This window comes from Pleuronectes platessa, chromosome 12 (assembly GCF_947347685.1).
Source record: "Pleuronectes platessa chromosome 12, fPlePla1.1, whole genome shotgun sequence".
NCBI classification, from domain to species: domain Eukaryota; kingdom Metazoa; phylum Chordata; class Actinopteri; order Pleuronectiformes; family Pleuronectidae; genus Pleuronectes; species Pleuronectes platessa.
This window is the reverse complement of record NC_070637.1, coordinates 22,401,794-22,422,694: the sequence shown is the minus strand read 5'-3', so window position 1 is coordinate 22,422,694 and position 20,901 is coordinate 22,401,794. Positions and strand designations below refer to the sequence as shown.

Genomic DNA, 20,901 nt, shown 5'->3' with positions numbered 1-20,901 from the left:
ATTTAAAAGAATCAACCCGCCCACTTAACAGCAACGCTTAAAAGTTATTTTGTTTTTATAGAACATCTACGTCTCCATACTTGTCAGACTAAATAAACCTTAGACACTTTCTTAACTGTGGAACAGAAAGAACGTGATGAGAAAACAAAAACAAGAGAAGAAGAAAAGAGTAGAAAAGAAACTAACTGGATGAGTTCAACATTCTCACTGGTCTTAGTTATTTGTTCCCGTCGAGTTGGACGACTCCGACTCGACGGCTCCTTCATTCAATAAAAGTATTCAGGTAAAGAAAGTTATACTCAAAATGAAGCTTATTATGGTTGGTAGATCTTATTAGTAGTAATAATAATAATAGGTGAAATTAAACACAGGTTTATTTTTTAACAGTTTGTTATACACAAGTTATACATACAGTTCAAAGCACAGCGGGGTAACGCTCAAAATTACAGCCACTTCCTGTTTATTTTTTGCAGGAATTAGACAGCACCGAAATTCAACAGAACACAATAATTATCCACTTTTTAAGGTTGAGTATTTTAATTATTGTTCAGTGCACAAAACGCTGTTCAGAACCCGTGATGTCGTTCTGTTCTGCAGATTTGATTTCTCCGCTCATTAAAAACTTTGACGACTTCTCAGCTCAGATTACAGACGCGACGACGGCTGTAAAGTTGGAGCTTCACTCCGCTGTGGTCTCAGTTTTCCCCACCACAGAGGGATACACGTCATCTTGCAAAGACAAGGCCTCTGCAAAAACTGAGGATGGACCCGAACAGGAACTAAACTACGAGCTTAACAAAAAGAAGAAGACGGTGAGACAGCCGGGGAGCGTAAACACAACCCACAGAAGGCAGTAGTGGACAAAGAAGCCGGGAGGAGGAGGAAGCAGAGAGGAGAAATGAAACGGTGGGAGAAAGAAAACACAAATAACAGCAATAAGAATAATAAAGTGGAATTTTTGGGGAACTCCTCTACATTGTGTTGTTGTTGTTGTTCAGCGGCAAACTCTGGCTTTTATTTTCATGGCAGCAGCTGCATGAAGCTTTAGCAGAACCCCCCCCGTTTATTCATTAATTCACTTTCCTTTTTCGTTTTTCCCTGCTCCTTATCTTACAAAAACTGAACAGAGGATACAGGTGGTGTGTTGTAGCTGAATTGTAGCTCTGAGCCGGACCGGACGGTTGATAGGCACAGAGTGGAGAGTTTTGGCTCGGAGCTTGCATGCTGAAGTCACGCTTTGAGAGGAAGAGGAGGAGGAAGGAGGAGGAGGAGGAAGAGCGGCTGTTTGGGATTATATTTGTTGTAGCGACTGCTTATGTTGTAACGGATGTTGTTACCATCGTTACTATTTATTTACAGTTTAAATTAAATTGAAATCCAGTTTTGAGGTCAAATTTATTAATTATTTAAAAATGGCTCTGTTTATTCTGCGTTATGACCGAATCAGCTGCTATGAGCAAACTCTGGAATCGAAACTTTGGTCAATTGACATCTTTAAGAAAAATTGGACCAAAGATTGATAAACGAAGGCGAGCGCCCCCAAACAGCAGTGGAGGAGAGAGATAGGAAGGAGAGAGGGAGGGAGGGAGGGAGATAAAGAGGGAGGGAGCGTCTATTTCTTCTTGCTGAACAGACTGAAGCGCTTCTCCTTGTCTTTCTCACGTTTGCCCGGGCTGGACTCCACCGCTGTTGAGGCGACGGAGGCCGGCAGCGTCTGAGCGCGTGCGGCGGGGGCTGGCGTGCTGTGGCTGCTGGGCGTGACCTCCGCCTTCTCGGCCGGCACAGCTGCAGAGATGGCCGAGATCCACGTGTTCATCTCCTCCTGGAGGATTGAGAGAAGAAGAGAAGAAGAGAGGGAGTGAGAGGAAACCAAGGAAGAGTCGCTGTTAACGTGGATTCACTTCACATTTATGAGCAAGTTACAAACATTAAATAGATGGTTTATAAAACATGTTAATGTAGTTAGAAGACATAAACAAAATAATAAGACTGAGTTCATATAAATAAAAAAAAAACTAAGAAAAATATAATAAAAACGACTTTATATAGAAGATAAAAAATAAGATATAGATTAAAATAGGAGAATGCACAACAGCAAATTCATAAAAATATGTTTTTTTCACTTACGTCGTCTTTGGCTTGGAAGAGATACTCGTTCCCGTCAGTGATTCTGTGAAAGTGAAACAATAATCAGTGTGAACATTTAGACTGGTGAAGCTTTGAGGACAGTGAGTCAGTCGCTGTGATTCTGCCTCCTGAAGTCAGTTATTCAGCTCTGCACCACAAACCTTGTGTTTAAGCATCGTTACAAGTTTGCTGAATCAGCAGTTTGTGCAGAACCCACACTGGATATATTTGATACTAAAGAAAACTTAAAAAATGGTTCTGCAGATGTAATAGGTGTTTTAATTTAAGTCTAAGGAGATTCATTGATGTTTATTTATTGGACCACTCACTTGAGTTTGAAGACGTGTTTCTTCTTCTTGTAGTCCAGCGCCACCTCGCAGGCGGCGTCCTTCAGGGTGACTGGGATCTCACTGTGGTAGGGGATCCCCTGACTGGCGCTCTTCTGGTCCTTATAGAAACCCATCTCCTGCTGGTTGATCACACAGTACACGTTGTGCCACGACCTGCGGGAACAGTCAGAAGAGACACATGCACAAATGAGATGTGACGCCACCAACAGGCGACCAAATGTAAGCTCGATTAAAACTACAGATTTCTGCAGGTTTGAAAATAAGATATGAGAACACAACCCGGCTACAGGTTAAGTTTACTGTAAGGACACAAATGCACATATTGTACCTTTAAAGAATGTTTTTGGACAATAAGATTTGAAAGTTGTGGGTGTGACTCGTACCTGCTTGAAGCCTTCTTGTTATGACCCTCCCACTCGTGTTTGCGGTGCAGGAAGCCCTCCAGCTGGGACGTGGGCGCGTCCTGCTGGCTCTTGGCCGGCAGTGTCGCTGCCTGGCTGCCCTTGCCCTTGCGAGACGCCCCAGGAGACCCCGCGGGGCTGGGCTCCGACACCCCGTTCACCGCTTCGCCCCCGTCAACGTTCTCCTGGAAACAGAGGAGAGCGTCAGGGGAGAGATCAAAGTGTCACACACGATGTTTTAAACTGATCTCAGACACTCAGAAGCTGTGAATCAGTTATCAGAGCTGCAACATGCAGAGCAGAGCAGAATCACAGGCCGACACAGATTCTCTACACTGAACTGTAAGACCTCAATGAGTTATGGGTCATATCAGGTGGATATACTCAGAATAAAGTATGATTCAAACTATCGACAGCCTCAAAACTCACTCTATAAACACTGTTAACTTCAGCAGCTTCCTCAGTCTGCAACATTCAAACTACTCTGATTTACATGCCAAACTCAGAAATTACATTTTAATTAGCGTCACGATTCTACTGACAGTCTGACACATCTACATCACTGTGTTCACCTGGTTTAAAGCAACACTATGTCACTGTTCCTGGGCAACAGCGCCCTCTACAGCCACATGTGGCAATTAATTATGTCAGGACTATCAATGTGTTGACTGGGGCTCTAAATGCTGGATATTACCCATAATCCTCTGCTCCCTGAACCAGAAGAGCTGTTGTTATAATAAATCAAACTCACTTTATTTAAAACCACTAAAATCTCATCTAAGAAACTCAACTAAATCTTCTTCAGATCTGATTTTCAAACCTCTGACGTCGGCTGAATCTGCTCATTTCAATTAATTTGAAGTTTTCTTTTTAAAGCATTGTAATTGTGTGAGCGTTGGATTCAAGAACCAATTAGAGAAACGTCTGCGTTGTTTGTTAACAGCACAAAGAACCAACAGGGTCATGCACAGATCACAAATTTACAACATGCATTTAAAAAGTTCACGACACCACAGCATTAAAAAACACACAACATGGAGGAGGAGAGGAGGAGAGGAGGAGAGAGAAGCTCGCAGAGAAGAAGAACAAAAAAAATCTCAAACAATTATCAGGAAATTGCTTGGAACTCATTACTGGGCGTCGTTATTGGTGAGGGGAGAGTGCGATTGGCCTAGTATCAAACAGATTTATTTTATTCACACCACACCCAATCCAAGCGGATGCTTATTACCCTGTGACTGAGCTCTTCAAGGCCCGGATGAGAACGGTTCAGAGGGTCGGACCAATCCTGGGAGCTTTTACTGAAGGACTGCGAGACCTGGACCAATCCTGGGAGCTTTTATTTAGAGTCTGACTAGACCTGGACCAATCGTGGCGGCTTTTACTGCAGCTCAACTAATCCTGATGACTTTTACTTAAAGCCCTATAAAAGGTCTGATTGACTTTTACCAAACCAGAAAATCAAACCTGGGATCCTTTTTATTTCCAGAGGAAGTTTTTCAAACACTAGAAAAGTTCTTAGGGTTTTTTGTCACAGGTTTTCAAAGGTTGGACCAATCCTGCGAGCTCTAACTGAGAGACATTAAACATCTGGACCAATGGGAGCAGCTGTAGCTCAACACGTTATCAAGCATTCCTGACAAACTTATGAACAATTTATAAAAGTTGTGATTCCACTTTGAAACTTTAAACTAAGAGTTCATCCTCGTTTGTTCTTAAGTTTCTAGAAATAATGTCTCTCAAAACAAAGGCATCAAATAAAGCTAATTAGTTTACAGCTAATTAACGAAGGTGTAACACAAAGCCCCAGGATGAAAGTCAGTGAAAAACATGAGATGAGGAAATAAAACATTGACAGAAAATGCTAATTAAATGCTAATGATGGTGACAGCATGCAACAGGACCAACAGAAATCTACAACACTGTGTATGGAGAGAAGTTACAAACATGGTTAATACAGACAAACCAGTGAACTGATTGGTTTTAACAGGTTTATTGTGGAATGTGTGTTAGTGACGGAGAACGAGTGACAAACGTGCAACAGGAACCATGGAGAGGAATAAAGAAACTCTGACATAGAACTGTGACAACAATGAAAATATAAAACACTGCTGGGGCGACACAAAATCCTCAGCTGATAAATAAAATGAGGTGTGTGTGAAAATGAGACAAACACACACATACACACAGGAAGTGGCAAACGTCTAAACGCTTATAAAAACATGGGGGAAACTGTGGAATGATTTTAACGATGGATAATTCATCAGTTCCTCAAACAGATAATTAAACAGTAATGTTTGAAACCAATTCCTGTTGTTCTGTTATAAATGTGAACAGAAATGAGAAAACAGGAAACGAGTGGGAAGTTCAGCTTCAGGTTTTAAGATGAATGTTTATTGTATTGCTGATTTTTAAAATATTTGAATTTAGTTTCCTTCGCCGTTAAAATTATGTAGAAAGAAAGAAAATAATCTAAGAAATAAATTATGATTATAATCTGATTATTGTGGCTTTAACAGTAAAGGATAAGACAATAATAATGTGATTATATGATAAACTAAGAATTAGTCACATAAAATGAACTTTTACATGTAGAAATGTATGTGTAGTCACATGGATGTGAGTGTGTGTCGTATGTGTGATGGTGACACATGAATACACTCAAATGTGGGATGTCAACAAATCTGGGACACAAATATATTTAAAAAAATGTGGATTATTGTTAAATTATTCAGGATGTTCCTTGCATAATTCCAGGTAATAGTGATTGTTAAGTCATCTCTAGATCATCTTTTAGTTCTTTTGATATGTTACATTCTTTTCATGTTCTGATATTTAACTGATATTTAAATCTGCTGTATACATAAACCAGAAGTTCAATCAGTTTCCTCTCCGATGACAATAACTCTTATTTCTTTATAAGTTCTCATTGTCCTTAAAATATTAAATTACATTTGTATTAGAGAATTAAATTAACAGATTAGACGATTAGACTGTAGACGTGAAGTGTTAATGATCAAACTTGACTTTGAGCAGCGTAAAATCTTTTATTTTAAGACTAACAATATATAAATGAGAATAGAAGTGAGACATTATTAAACTGAATATGAATCTATATCATAGTGTTTGCAGTTAATTAATATCTTCTGATTGTTTAATGTCGACTTGTTTGTGTATTTTTGTTTAACCAAATGTCTCATGACACTGTCGACTACAAGATTCATATCAGAGAATAAATATAATCTTTAAAAATCTCACAAATGTTCACAAAACTTTGAGATTATTTGAAATCAGCGTTTCTGGCTTTAAAACCCGAGTTTGAAGTAGAGAATAGATTTGAGTTTTTTCGTCTCAGGAGCTCATGTTCCACAGAGTGAGTTTGTAAACGATGACGTAAAAGAGCAGAAACAATAAGAGCTGAGGGGAGAGGAGGACGGGGGTGTCCAGCTGGGAGGAGACAGAGGGAGGAGGGGAGGAGGGGAGAGAAAAATGAGGGGAGGAGCGGAGAAAAACACATGTGGCTGGTTTTGTTTGTGTGTGTTTTGTCGTCCCACTCACTCTTTATTCTGTCACACTCACAGATTCACACGTGTTTCACTAAATGTTTGAACTAAATGACAAACACGACTTTCTGTGTACGTCTCTCAGGAACTGCTTCCCTGCTCATCCTGGTTAGAAAGTTTAAAGCACCACTTTGTTACATTTATTCTTCTAGTTTATTTCTAACTTCTATAATTCAAACAGTAGTACAAAGTACAAAATGGAATGTTAGGGAAGTTTGATAGAGTTTGAAGATTAAGCCAATTTGTAGGACACAGCTGATTTAGGGACAGTGGAGGTTAATGATTTCCCTGTATTATTAATATTATAAATATTATTATTATTCCTGAATCAGTTTCCTCACAGTTTTTTCTGAAGGACGTTTCGCCCTCAGTTTTGCTGTTTATTCTGGATTAGCCCGTGTGTCCACCTGGAGGCACTAGATCAAAACAAAAAAATCCGTAGCACCTGCTTGATGAACATAAAATCTACATTAACCAACGACCCCCAGTGTAAACAAGCAGGTAAATAAAGAAGTTAGGTCTGTGAGTCCCTCAAACTAGATTCTGCTCCAGTGAAAACTGAAGATTTCTCCAAAATACACTTAGTAAAAAGAACATCTGTCGTTCGTCAAACTTCTCATCTGTCTGATTCCAGAGGTTTTACAAGATTAGAATGTGTTGGAGTGATCTGTTCTGCCTGATTTACAGATTTACCACCTTCTCCACCCACCTCAGCTTTGTTGCTTAATTTAGGATTTGCTCGCCCTGGGGAGAAGATGTGGGCGAGGAGTCAAACTAAACTGACTCGAGAATGTCTCTTAAGTCTTGACACAGAAACTAAATCCGTGATTTTCTACAGTTTGATTTCTTCGTCTGATCGTAACCGACGCTTCCTGAGAAACAAGTTATTACTGCCGAGAGACGATCCAGGTGGACAAACGGGTCATGGAATCAAACCTGCAGTGCAACTCTTAAATAAATCAGGATAATAAGAGTTTAAAAGTGCAACGTGTAGAATTTGTCACCATCAAAATGTTCCCATGTTATTATTTGTTTTAATGGATTATTAAAACAATTAAATGGATTATTTAGCTTAAACATTTTTACGTATTTTGCAAATGTTACCGTTTCTTGTTTGTGTTTTCTTGTGATGTTTTGTGTATTTCTGCTCTACTCTACCTCATTGTACTCCAAGGTTAAAATACAGGTTGAAGGAATAAATACTTAAACACTGATTGGTCCTCTGACAAGTAGCACAAATGTTATTTATATATATTTTAACTACGTTTCCCATCGGTCCCTTTGCTTCCTGACTCCTGTTCCTCTTTCTAAAGATGTGATTTAGACGCCTCTCGAAGACGAGGATCTCATTTTAAAGGGATTATACGAATGTCTCAAAACCAAGTCGTTATCAGTTGAAGATCAAATTATACACATGACACATTTGAAGCTTAAATTATTACAAATAAGAAAATTAACTAAGCAATTAATAAATGAAACAAACAGGAGGGATATGTATGTGTGTGTGTGTGTGTGAGAGGAGGGGGAGGGATACAACACAACTGGTTAACAACAGTCTAATAATTCTGTATGAGGTCAAAGGTTAGAGTTGTGTGTGTGTGTGTGTGTGTGTGTGTGTGTGTGTCAGGGTGCGGCGGGGGGCCTGCGGCTCTGCAGGGTGCTGCTGTATTGCTGGTAGGCAGGTGAGCGGTAACTAACCCTGGGAGACTCCTGGTCGGACGGCAGCCCGTTCTGAGACACCTGCTCACCCTCCCTGCGAACACACAAAGTACACAAAGAGTTATACACACACTCTTCATGGACCTGACTAGGGACGATTCCGACCCCAGTGTGTGTCCTTTCATCTAGAACATCTACACATAGACACTCACCTGTGCTGTGCAGCAGCCTCGGCGCTCTGAGCCTCAGTGGGCGGGGGTTGTCTCCTCCTCTCTTCCTCCTCTTGCGATCTTCTCACTTCCAATAATTCCATCTGCACATACAAACATCACGTCACAGCTGTTTTTATTTTCTGCCCTGACACTTTCTCCCGCTCCACACAGCGTCAGTGATCGCTCTCACCGTGGTCAGCCTCTCCAGAGCAGAGAAGCGTTCCTCCCAGGTGGCGGCCGACTTCTCGAAGGCCTCGTGGCGTTTGATGAGTTTCTCCACCTCGTCCACGCTCTGGCCCATCTCCCTGCCGGACAGGTAGGGCTCCTGACCCAGCAGCCACGCCTCCGCCACGCCCGCATCCCGGGAGAACTGGTGCACCTCCAGGACTGAACACACACCCACACATTAAGACGTTAAACCAGATCAGTGCAGCCTCACACGCTTTAAAGTTTGATTGGACGAGGCATCGTACCCAGTCTCAGCCACTCCCATCTGTCCTCCCACTTGTCAATCATATCTTTCCTCTTGTCAGTCAACTGTAACAGCTTCTCTTTGATCTGAGGAGAGAAACGATGATTTTAAAAGCTCCGACTCGTTGATTCTCTAGCTTGTGAAATAAGAAGTGTCAGTGTCTCCACCTCCTCTGCGGCGTAGTGCTTCCTGGCCAGCAGAGCCTTGCCCAGCTCGATGCAGGACGTGAAGCTGTCGTTACGGGCGTCGATCTCCGCCTTGATGCCCTGGTGGTTGTTCATCAGCAGCTCCACCGAAGACACGTCCCTGGAAACAAGCGGGGGAAAAACAGTTCCTCTATTACTATTGATAATATGGTTTCTCGTCTTTAAATCTTAATTTTTAGCAGTTTAAACCTATGACAAAACTATTAATTCTGCAATGAAGGACACAAATTAACAGTCACATTTTAAATGTGTTTTATTTATTACTTTGGACCAACTAGTGTAGCACTTTTTCATTGAAATTCAAATAATAGTCAGAATAATCACAAAAATAAACATTTCTATGACTCCCGCTAAGATATTCAAATCTAATCAACAGGAACATATATTAATTTCTCTCTTTTTTTTATAAATCCTTAATTCCTTCAGCCTCTATACTTGCAGTTGTGTAGGTTTTTGCTGTGTAGGAGTTAAGTCCGTGACTCACAGGGATTAATGTAAGAGAAAGTGGAGGTGGAGCAGGAGGGTGAAGCTAAATTTAGCAAAGCAGTGTGTGTGTGTGTGTGTGTGTGTGTGTGTGTGTGTGTCCTCCTGAGCATCTGAACAAACGCTGACTCATCAGAGATCAGGTGAAACCAGCCCGTGTTCCGTGTGCAGCTCGTACCTGGGTTTCTCCTGGGCCTCGATCAGACGGATGACGTCCTCCATCCACAGCATCAGGTCCCGCACCATGCTGATGAAGCGGAACTTGTCTGCAGTCTCGACCAGCTTCACCCGCCGGCCCTCCGCCGCCTCCAGCAGGTTCTTCCAGGCCTCCAGCACCTGAGGGAGGACGAGACACAGGGAAGAGTCAGACCAGAGAAACACCAACATCACTGGTTCAACCTGATAAAAGAAACGATTCTCTCACTTTTACTGCACCAAGAGTCTGAGTGTGAACTGATATTATTTATATTATTGAAGCAGCCTGAGAATAACGGACACAACCAGAGAGGATCATCTGTGAATCGTGTGTCCTACAAAACGCAGGAGATTCACTCTGATCAGCAGAGAGTGGCTGAAGAACGGCAAAACGTTTTATAATCAAAGGGAACATTTGTTTATGATAAATACACATGTCAATTATGAATCGATTATTAATATTTGAGTATTTCATTATAGAGCGTTGAAATGCAGGGTTCTCTAGGGGAGCAGTGGAATAAATAAATGGGATAAAAGCACAAAAAGAAAATAAAAGCGCAAAACATATGAGCAGATTCCAAAAAGCACCACAAGGGGGCGACTGGCGAGCTGCTAGCTGCTTCATAACAAGACGACTTGTTTATGGCTTTTAAATCAACATCTGGGAGTGATTTAAGATACAGACATTTTATGTTGATCCATACTTGATCCAGCAAACTTGAACTCTGCACCATATAAGTAACCTGTCATCGACCCTTATTTGTTTGAGCATCTTTGCACTCTATCGTCCTCTGGTCGTAATTAGTAGAGCAACGCTGCTGCTCACAGAGAAGATGGAAACATGACTGCAGACGACTGCAAGCGGCGATTGTCCGGCAGCTAACAAGCAACTACTGTTGAGCACAGGTGAACGCAAGCATCTGATTGCACTGATACGTGCAGCCAGGAAATATCAAAATATCTGAGTAAAGCAGGAGCTAAAATTTTAGATTTCATCTTCACTAACTGATCAGATCCAAACTGTATTTGCAAACTACCAGTAGCATTTGATTTAACCTCCTCAGAGGACCAGGCGGGTGGAGTTTACAGCTGATCCTGGGTTAGGATCAGATAAACTGTTAAGTTTTTGTTCTGTGCAAAAAAAAATCCACGTACACAATGAAGAAAAACGCAACTACAAGTATTTGCAAAGCAGCAGGTCTTAGTCTGACTCTACAGAGGGCTGAGACTTATCTGCATGAAAACCACTAAAATGTCACTAAAATTAAACATTTTAGTCTGAGTATTAAAGGAACTGCAGCCAAAATGAAGCCTGATGCCAAGCAGATGTTTCTGGTAAACAGAGTCTCACCTCTCCCTTTCTCTTCTGGGTGGACAGAGGATGTGAAGGGAAACATACAGGGAATGGTCAAAACACAACGCCATCAAAAACACTTCTCAACAGTCAGCTCGGGTCCACAGGAGAGCGCACGCTGTGTACGTCATGGAGGAGCTACAGGGAAACTCCACTCCACCATTCTAACCTTCAGTTTCAGAATCAGGAAAAAACGGTTCTTTCATGACTCAGAAACACATTTAATGGAGTTGAAGACACGTTTCATCTTTGTTTTTGTAAAGTTAATATATTGATCAATTATAGTCAGATGTTTGGTTTGAGAACATCACAGTTGAGAACTCCAGATTGAGAAAAAGAAAGTAATCAAAGATTAATAAAAATTAAAAAACTGCTTTAGTTTGCAAATATAAACAATTACCAGCCTAGAATTTGACAAACAACTGCAAATAAAATGTTTTTCATATTTTTAATGTCAAGAGAAATGATTGTTCATCCAGAGAACCTAGTTTGGTTTAGTTTATAAGGATCAATAAAGCTTAATCTAAATATACAGCATCCTAAACCTCTACTACCTTGTAAAATTTAAAATAAAATACCTTTTTCTATGTGTATTTCGAATTTTCAGATTTTAAGCCTGCTCAGCACTTTGGTCGAATGTGTTTTTGTAAAACTGGTTTATAAATAAACTTTGACTCTTGCAAACAGAAACATTAGTGAGACTTTATCATTGTGTTTCTTTTATTTTGACCATGCCCTGTAAGATTCTACTGTGTTTATGTTGAAAAGATTCTGGTTTCATTATGAATAAAGATTACTTGATTAATTGCAGATGTGAAAAACAGCTCTACATGTTCAACCTCTTTATTTTCTTAGAGTGACGTCTGTACGTGAATCATCTTGCTCTACGTGTTGATTTCTACGTCACACAAACTTATTCTCCATGAATCTCTCTCTCCATTTGAGGGGTTAGTCTGTTTTGAATTGTCTCCCCGGCCAGGAGCAGAGGAGCGGTGCAGAGTTAATGCAGCAGCAGTGCAGCATGCGCGAGGCAGAGGCCTTTTACACTGATTTCATTAACACCAGTGCTACATCATGAGTTCTTGTTCTATCTGAGGTGTTTACTCAGTGAAGTGAAAGGAAACTGAGCCCAGCCCTGACGAGCTCCATGTCTTCACACCACAGCTCACCTCCCCCTCTCTCTTCTGGATGTCGTCAGCTTTGTCTCCAGCGTAAGCCGACTGCAGACGGACGGCGTCCTCCTGCAGCTGCCGCACCTGAAACCGGAGCAAGAGGAACGAAGGTGTCACCCAGAGGAACATGAGCCCCAGAGGGACATCATCCAGTCTTACATTTTTATTTTTATTTTAGGTTTTAATCAATTCTCTTCTTTTTTTATATATAAAAAGAGAATTGAAAGTCACACACTCATAACAGGTCGATGCATAGGATTTGGTAGCTTTCACTTCTTTCATGGAGTTTCCTCTCATGACGAATGAATAAAACTGAAATGAAACTTCACTTTTTATATCAAAAGACAACTGGAGCATGTTCCAGATTTTTCTTTGCCTCTAGTTTCTTAGGTAAAGACCTCACCTGTGTTCCCAGAGCCTGGATGTCGTGCTCGAAGGTGGTGTGCATCCTCTGCAGCGTCTCCACTGTGTTCTGGTCGCGGCCGAGCTCCTCCGGCAGCTTCTTATGTTTGTCCAGGATGCGGTTGAGGATCTCCTTGGCGTCGTTGTAGAACTTGTGGAGCTCGAAGGAGGCCGCGAGGATCTGCGTCCGGGTGTCGATGAGCTCCAGCAGGTCGGCCCAGGCCTCGTTCAGGCCGTCCTTCCACTCGGCGATGGTGGCGGCGTCTCCGTGGCCGGTGTTGATCAGCTCGTCCGCCAGGCGGTTGACAGCATCCACGCGCTCCTGGCCGATGTTCCCAGTGTCACGGGCAAATTCTCTGAAACGCTCCTGAAGCATCTGATAGAGCAAAGGCATAAAATGTATACATTAAAAAAAATAATCCCACTATACATTTATAAATTAAATATTTGAATTGAAAAACAGATAACTGCTCATGATGATCATTCTAAAAGTATAAAAAGACAAAGAAATGTTAAATATGCAATTTCAGTTTTGTATTTTTCAGCCTCTGCAGAACAGACTGATGATACATCTTGTTTTAAATGCAGATGTGCGTTGTACTGACGGTAACGTGCTCGTAGTCCTGTCCCAGCTCGTGGGATCCGGCCACCACCTCCCTCTCAGCGATCCACTGCTCCAGGTCGTCCACCTCTCTGTTGAGCTGGAAGAGACGGAACCGCTCGTCCAGCTTCCCCCGACGCTCCTCTGACAAATCCTTCAGGCCGGCGTAGAGTTTATCCACCTGAGACTGACGCATCCCGATCCGCTCGCTGCAGGAAGAGACGACAGAGATGAATTCAATCTCACGTTTTTCCCTCTCTTACTTTGCACCTTTTTATCCTAGAGCCTTCTTTTCCTTTTTAACCAACTGTTTCCTAATCCCTCCTCTCCCCTCCTCTCAGTTCCTCACCTGTCGGGATGCTCGGCGCCCACCAGGCCTCGGCTGGTGCCGGACAGCAGGTGGACGGTGTCGGCGTAGTCCTCCACTGCCTGCTCCAGGATCTGATGCTTCTTCAGCATGGCCACAGAACTCTGCTCGTCCTGAGAGACAAAAAAAAGATTCCTTTCACTCGTCTATTTCATTTCACTGTTCTGAAAATGCATAAGCTGACACTGAACAGAAGAATGAGTGATTAAAAGGGAGAGCGACAGAGAGACAAATGAAAACCGAATCACTCGGGAGAAACTGCAGAATCATTTAGTTTGAGGAAATGTTTCTCACATGAAGAGGATCAATGAGATCAGATTTACAGACTCTTCACACAATAAAGACTTTAAACATCTTTAACACCAAAGCTTAAAACAATAATAACTGAAACCATCTCTTATAACCAGAGTACGGATGTTTTCATACACAGAATTAAACCTGTAATATCAGAAAGTAGTGAATTTAAACTGACCTGAAGCGAAACAACTGATTAAACTCACAGCAAACTCACAGTCTGAGGAAGTGACAGGTGAACGGAACCAAAACAAAGAAACAGGAAGTTTTTAACCTCCAATCGCCCGATCGTACAAACTCTCTACCAATCCTGAGTCGTCTCAGCTGTCAATCACAACGCCTCGTTTTTACACCATCAAATAACTGATTTAAACCAAACTGATCAGGAACATGAACATTTAAACAAACATTAGTGTGAGAAGAACTTCCTGAAATGACAGAAACTATCTTTGACTCACACTCTTTAGTCTCATCTGCTAACATGGAGCAGCAGCCAGCCACCACCAGTATGTGCATGAGTTTAATCATCTTCTTTTCAACGTCCTGATCAAGATTCAGATTCTGTTTGGTCGTCTCCTTGTTAATTCCACTGTATCCTCACCTTGGCCTTCTCCTCTGACATCATGTACAGCTCCTGCTCGCTCATCCAGGCCTCGGCCTCGGCTGCATCGAAGTAGTACTGCTGGGCCTCGTGGGCCTCGCTGAGGCGGGCGTGGCGCTTCTCCGTCTCCTTCCTGATCTGCTCCCACAGCGCCTGGAGCCCGGCGAGCCGCTGGCGGATCAGCTGGGCGCTGGGGCCGTCCTCCTTCAGGATGTGCTGGCTGCGGTCGAAGATGTCGTCGTAGCGAGGCTGGTGGCCCTGGATCTCCTTCTGCAGCGTCTGCCAGGTCACACAGAGGGTGAAGTCAGGTCATGTTCGGAAAAAATTTACTTTTAAATCAAACTAATCCAGAAATTTGAACTTTGTAAACTGCTCGTCAGTAATAATGAGAATTCTGTCCTTCAAACCTTTACTGACTTGTCATGACTTGTCTCTTAGATTTGTTCAGTGTGTTGATTCAGGTTTAAATATTAAATAAGTAGTTTGCAACAACAAATGATGAGGAGTCTGAGGAGAAGCTTAGAATAATACACATCATGTTCATGTGTATATATTACAGTATATAGTAAACTATAAGGATTTTGTTGAGTCCAAACATCCTTTACTTTGACAGGACCAGTTGTGTGTGTGTGTGTGTGTGTGTGTGTGTGTGTGGCGAGTGTGTGTGTGTGTTTACCTGGTTCTTCTTGATCAGCAGCTGTACAGTCTGCAGGTTGTTTCCGTGGTCGGTCGATGTGGCCAGAGCCATCCTCTCCTCCACCCAGAGCTGGAGACACAGTATGTATTTTACTCGTCTATTCTTCAAACTTTAATCTCTCTCTTCTTTTCTCTACTTTCTAACTTTTCTAACTTAGTTCCCTTCATCTCTGACTCTACTCACGATCTCGTCCTCCATGTCCCTGTTGAACTGGTGGATCTCCCTGGAGGCCATCAGGTTCTCCCGTCTCTTCTGCAGCGGCGCCTGAAGGGAGTTGAACTTCTTCTCCACGCTGATCCTCTGTCCGTCCACCTCCTCGGAGCCTTTCCCCTCCTGGCTGAGCGCCTGCGACTGGCCCTGCAGCTCCTCCACCTCCTTCTGACGCACATCCACCTGGCTCTCCAGGATCTGCAGGAGGTCACAGGTCACAGGTTAGACACACAAACCAGCTGCAGGATCAACGGCAGTAATACCAACATTTAAAAATATATATTCAAAATAGACTTTCTAGCCATTTGCAGATATTTCAACCACATCTCAGATTCTTCCTCCAGAGCTGTCAGTTATCAGCTGAGCTGTTTCCATGACAACTGAGCAAAGGAAGCTGGGAAACGGGAACACTTGATCTCTCACACACACACACACACACACTCACACAAACACACACAGAATCAACGATTACATAACTGCTGTGGGAGTGCAGTGTTTAACACGTGTGTGTGAGTGCACAGCTAAGAGGAAGATTTCTTGATCTCTTTGCTTGAGGAATATTCACCAAGCAAAAAACTCTCAAACTGCATCTGTTTGTTTAACAAGTGATTCTGAGATTGTTTCTGTCACCAGATGGTTTGAATAAGTAAAAAACCAAAAGATATGTATTCAACATAAACTGACTTTAAGACAAGGAATGTTTTTACATTAAATTGTCGAGGGTTGCGAACACAAGGTTGATTGAACCTGTGGGTCGCGACTGGAGAAGGTTGAGAACCACTGACTTAACGGATCATGAGATAAAAAAAAATTGTAATCAATACAAATGAAAATAATAGAGAACCAGATTGTAAAAAGTGTTTCCCTTGTACAACAAAAAATAAGGAAGGACCAAAAACTGAAATGATACAAATAAGTTATTTTCCACTTTAAAAGTTGTTTCCTGTTCTCGTTTTGTGTTCCGGCTTCACGTTTAAACTCAGTAGAAGAGAAACTGTGACGTCAAACTTTTCCCAGTACTGAATGAATGAGTCAGTGGAGCAGCTCAGTGACTCTTCACACTTGTGATAAACCCTCAAGTTAACGCTGCTCCTCACCTGCTGCTTCTTCAGCAGGATGTTGACGGACGTCAGGTCTTTGCCGTAGTCGTCGGACGTCAGCTGTCCGTCCAGGCAGCCCAGCCACTTGTCCAGGTCGGCGCAGCTCTGGGTGAACAGCTCGGCCTTGTTGGCGTCAAACAGACACTTGGCCTTGGTCTGGGTGGTCGACTCCAGGTCGTCCCACATCGTCTTCAGGGACGACAGCTTCTCTTTCACAATCACCTCCGTCTCTGGTTTCTCCGACATCAGCGTCTGCCCGTCCTGAAAGACGCCATTTATCAATACTCAAGGAAAGCATAGTAATAGATTACAATCATCTCCGTATTAGTCTCTACACGATCCTCGTTTCCCAAAAAACTGGAAAGCAAAAGCTTCCATCTTCAGCCTCAAATACTGTTGCACATTCATTATGACTTCATAACAATACAAGGCTGAGGCACCAGAGAAGATTCTGCAGGAAATAACATCAATGTGAGAAGAAATGTTGAAACTAGAGGAGCAGTTCTTCAGATGTTAAAATATTGTAACTGAACAATAAAAAACAAAACCCGTTTTATTTATTTCATTTTTCATTTCTAACAGATTTGTTTTATAACGATTACAGATCATAATTTTTCCTGTTTGCTCACCTGACGTATTTTAATTCATGATGTGTATGTTTCTTTGCATATTCATGAGTCTTACAGGATTCATTTTAAATCTGAGGAACATGAATCATACAGAGCAGCTGGAGTGTGTCGACTGCTTCCTGCACATTAAGCTGCTTTCATAACATGTCTTTGTCTCTTTACAAAATTTAGCTCCGTTGTTTACAAAATGTATTTTTAACATGTAGCTTGGCTGCTTATGTCTATGCAACATTATTAAAAAAGACGTGGTTAGTTTTGTTGATCAGATTATTTGTCATTTAAAGAACTTTCTGTTTTCCATAAAAGTAGGATGTTTGATGTTTGTTTCAGCTATAAAGAGAAAACGTATTGGATTCTGAAAATTATCTTTTAAACTTTAAAGCACCACGGGGGGAAATTTATGTGAAATACAATAAATCCTTAAGAAAAATCAATTCAGATCAAAAGTTTGTATCTTTGGTCAGTAGCTTTCTAAACACTCGTCTGTTAAAACCAGCAAAGAGCAACTCAGTCTTTTTAAGGAAATGAAAGAACATTTCATTCCATCTCCTCCTCCTACCTTCTGGATCTTATCCAGCCACTCCTTGTTGGACTGCAGCTCGGCCATGAAGGCCTGGTGTTTCAGCCACTTGCTGTGGAGGTTCCTGGCCTCGTCGTACGACATGTCCTGGGCCGTCAGCATCTTCTCGTTGATCCACAGGGACAACTGGAGACGCAGAGAATTAGCTCAGCTTATAACCACGAGTTGGACTGAAGTTGTTTTTAACATTATCGATCTGTTTTACCTCCTGACAGTCCTGCAGGAACTTCTGCAGGTCTCTGTTGTCCTTCAGCCTCATCAGCAGGTCACTGGCAGACGCTCGGTTCTTCTTGTGTCTGGAGAAGAAAAAATCAATGTGTTCAGGATCATTTATGTATTTCCAGAAATAATAAAAGCCACATTTTGAGTCACTGAACAGCTGCTCTGGTGAAGGCAGGAGCCCAATGTCTTGCTGAAGACATACAGGACAGTAGCTGGTTTAGCTTAGTCCAGGGATTTTACTTGAACAACCTCAGTCCTGCTTCCTCAGAACAAATACACCTCAGTGAACAAATTCCCTGTTCAACCAACAGTATCTCACCTCTGGTCGATAGAATCCACCTTCTCCTGGATGCGCTCGGCGTTGATGTTGCCGTCAGCTACAAGGCGGCGGCCGGTGTCGACCACTCCGCTGATCTTCTCCTCGTTGGCGTCCAGGGTGGTCATGAAGTCCTCCTGCTTCTTGATGGCAGCCTCGGCGCCCTCCAGAGTGGTGGGCATCTCAGTGTGAGCCAGGACGTACTCCTGCAGAGAGAAGCAAAGACGAGACACTTGTTCAGCCACTATATGTAAATCTAAATTAGGTCAGTTTGGGTTTTTGAAAACAAAACCTGGTTTTGAGAGAATTTACAGGTTTGTAGTTAATTGTAATTTTGAGCACATTCATATAAAAGTTAAGGTTAATTTCTGAGGAATTCATGTCCTGTTTATCAGTAACAAACTTTTGTTTTAACATTATGAATAAGTTTAAAATGCATAAACTTGTTTTTAAACTGTTGTAATGAAGATGTTGCACCACTTGGGGGCGACCTTTGACAGGACTGAAAAGTTCTATAAATATCTTGTCCTGTCAACATGTTCAAATGTCAATATTCACACAAAGAAAATCCTCTTCAATAACTTTTTCTGCTTATCAATTAAATCAACTAGCTCAACTTCTCTGGATTTATTTTTTACACCTTATTCTCCAGGTGAGATTGGAGCCTCTCCCAGGATGCACCAGCTCATTTTGTTTTACACAAACTGGAATTTTTCTTACTGCAAATAAAAGACTTGGACTTCAGAGTCATTGATTCACTACAGATGCTGCGTGTGTTTGGTTCAGTCCAGAGTTCTTGTATCTGAGGTGTACCTGGTTGTTGAGGAAGGCCTCGGCCTGCTTGGTGTCCCTGAGGAACAGCTGATAAGCGTGAGACTGTGACAGCAGGTTCTGTCGGTTCTCCCACATCTTGTGCAGCTCGTTCCAGCCGGTGTCGAGCGCCTGCAGCCGCTGCCGCAGGAACATGTACTGTGCGTCCGTCTGGCCCTGTGTCACCATCTCGCCCATGTCCCGCATCTTCTGGTAGTCTTCCTCGTAGTTGCGGATCTCGTTCTTGATCCCCTCGTGCTGGGTCAGCAGCTTCTCGGCCTCGGCCAGCGTGTTGGGCATGTCCTCGGAGGCGATGGCCGTCTGTGTGCGCGACAGCCACGACTGGAAGTCGTCCAGCTCGCGCAGGAACTGCTGCAGCTTGCTGGCCTCGCCCAGGGACTCCTCCCGGTTCTTCATGGTGTCCTGGAAACAGAACAAATCAGATTATTATCTTGTGTTTCTCCTCACTGTGTGTGTTGAAACACCTTTAACATCCTGGTGTAGAAGAACTGTGATGATCTTAGTTTCCAGAATCTGTTTTAAATTACAGAGTCTCATCTCTGGTGGGAAGATTTTGGCTTTTTCTTAACTTGCTTTTAAAGATTTAATAGATTTAAAGTAGTTTCTTCTGATCTGACAGATCCTCTCACCTTCATCTCGTCCCAGACGCCTCTGATCTCAGCCAGACGTCCCTTGATGGCGTCTGACTGCTCCGGGTGTTCCGTGGCCAACCGGTCTGCTTCTTTTCCCAGGTCTCCCAGCTTGTCTTCGATGGCGGCCAGGTCGCGCTCCATTCCCGTCAGCTTCCTCTGCAGAGCCATGACGCCGGCCAGGTCGTTCCCCAGCTCCTGAGTGGACTCGATGACCTGGAGGAGGACAGAGAGCGAGTGACGGGTCAGACCAGCCAATCAGTGGCAGCGGGGGGGTGAATTAAAACCCTGAAAGAGCAGACACAGACCTTGGTCTTCTCCTTGATCCAGGACTTGGTCTCGTTACATTCCAGGTGGTAGTTCTGGACGCCCAGAGCCGAGTTCAGGCTGTCCTTCTTCTGGTCCACCAGGTCCCTGAACTGACTCCACCTGGACGGAGGGACGAGTGGACAGAGACACCATCAGCAGCAAATATCAACTAATACGGAAACTGAAGCAGGTGGGTTATTCATTTATCTGTTTTATTCAAGATTAATTTCCTTTTAATTAAAATGAGACCACTTGTTCAATCCTGGTTGAGTTTCTCTACAACCACTGATTATTTACTTTACTTTAACTTATTAATTGTCTGTTTTATTAAAGATTCCTTTTGATCTCATTGACTTAACCTGTTTAATCCTGGTATAATCCTAGTTTAGTTACCTGATAACCACAGATCATTTACTTTTTAATTCAAGTTTATTACCTTTAGATATACAGTTTATTTCCTAATGCTCTACATGTAATCATCTTTTTTTTAAATACCCTTTTTAATCCCAGTTTAGATCATAGCTGCTAAATCCCAGTTAATTACCTGATAAACCTCACATTCATGTTTAATTGTTTTTAATCCCAGTTACATGTAGAATCTCTGTTATAATGATCTTTAATTCAGGTTTAGTTTCAGTCCCAATTATATCATGTTTAGTTACAGCCTTAAAAGCAGTTCACTAACCAGTTTAATCTCAGTGAGGTGGTTAAAGATGTGATAATCTGATCTAATCCCAGTTAGATTACCTGGTGTTGAGTTTGTCCTGCTGGGCTTTGATCTCCTTCTCGCTGGGATGTCCGCTGTGCATCAGTTGCCGGCCAACCTGGTTCACCACGGCAACCCGGGACGCCTGACTGTTCATCTCCGGCTCCAAACTCTCGAACCTGGACAGAGACACAGGAAGTTTAGTTTTTTCAT

The 20,901-nt window shown here is 42.5% G+C and overlaps 1 protein-coding gene across 2 annotated transcripts in view; it reads right to left on the bottom strand.

The window, feature by feature from the left end:
* Nucleotides 1-356: 356 nt before the first annotated feature.
* Nucleotides 357-20,901, bottom strand: part of LOC128453038 (spectrin beta chain, non-erythrocytic 1) — a 73,605-nt gene continuing 53,060 nt past the window's right edge. For both annotated transcript variants that reach the window (XM_053435653.1, XM_053435652.1), the window contains 25 exons: nucleotides 20,730-20,867; nucleotides 19,982-20,102; nucleotides 19,674-19,889; nucleotides 19,027-19,446; nucleotides 18,217-18,419; nucleotides 17,881-17,971; nucleotides 17,655-17,801; nucleotides 16,464-16,727; nucleotides 15,340-15,564; nucleotides 15,136-15,225; nucleotides 14,460-14,738; nucleotides 13,547-13,677; nucleotides 13,202-13,406; nucleotides 12,598-12,972; nucleotides 12,192-12,278; nucleotides 9,652-9,809; nucleotides 8,952-9,090; nucleotides 8,786-8,870; nucleotides 8,503-8,699; nucleotides 8,313-8,413; nucleotides 8,140-8,194; nucleotides 2,861-3,063; nucleotides 2,457-2,630; nucleotides 2,128-2,170; nucleotides 357-1,822 (listed from right to left, as the gene is read on the bottom strand). In XM_053435653.1, coding sequence (XP_053291628.1) covers nucleotides 1,613-1,822; nucleotides 2,128-2,170; nucleotides 2,457-2,630; nucleotides 2,861-3,063; nucleotides 8,140-8,194; nucleotides 8,313-8,413; nucleotides 8,503-8,699; nucleotides 8,786-8,870; nucleotides 8,952-9,090; nucleotides 9,652-9,809; nucleotides 12,192-12,278; nucleotides 12,598-12,972; nucleotides 13,202-13,406; nucleotides 13,547-13,677; nucleotides 14,460-14,738; nucleotides 15,136-15,225; nucleotides 15,340-15,564; nucleotides 16,464-16,727; nucleotides 17,655-17,801; nucleotides 17,881-17,971; nucleotides 18,217-18,419; nucleotides 19,027-19,446; nucleotides 19,674-19,889; nucleotides 19,982-20,102; nucleotides 20,730-20,867 — 4,357 coding nt within the window. In that variant the 3' untranslated portion in view covers nucleotides 357-1,612. The remainder of the gene's footprint in view (nucleotides 1,823-2,127; nucleotides 2,171-2,456; nucleotides 2,631-2,860; nucleotides 3,064-8,139; nucleotides 8,195-8,312; nucleotides 8,414-8,502; nucleotides 8,700-8,785; nucleotides 8,871-8,951; nucleotides 9,091-9,651; nucleotides 9,810-12,191; nucleotides 12,279-12,597; nucleotides 12,973-13,201; nucleotides 13,407-13,546; nucleotides 13,678-14,459; nucleotides 14,739-15,135; nucleotides 15,226-15,339; nucleotides 15,565-16,463; nucleotides 16,728-17,654; nucleotides 17,802-17,880; nucleotides 17,972-18,216; nucleotides 18,420-19,026; nucleotides 19,447-19,673; nucleotides 19,890-19,981; nucleotides 20,103-20,729; nucleotides 20,868-20,901) is intronic.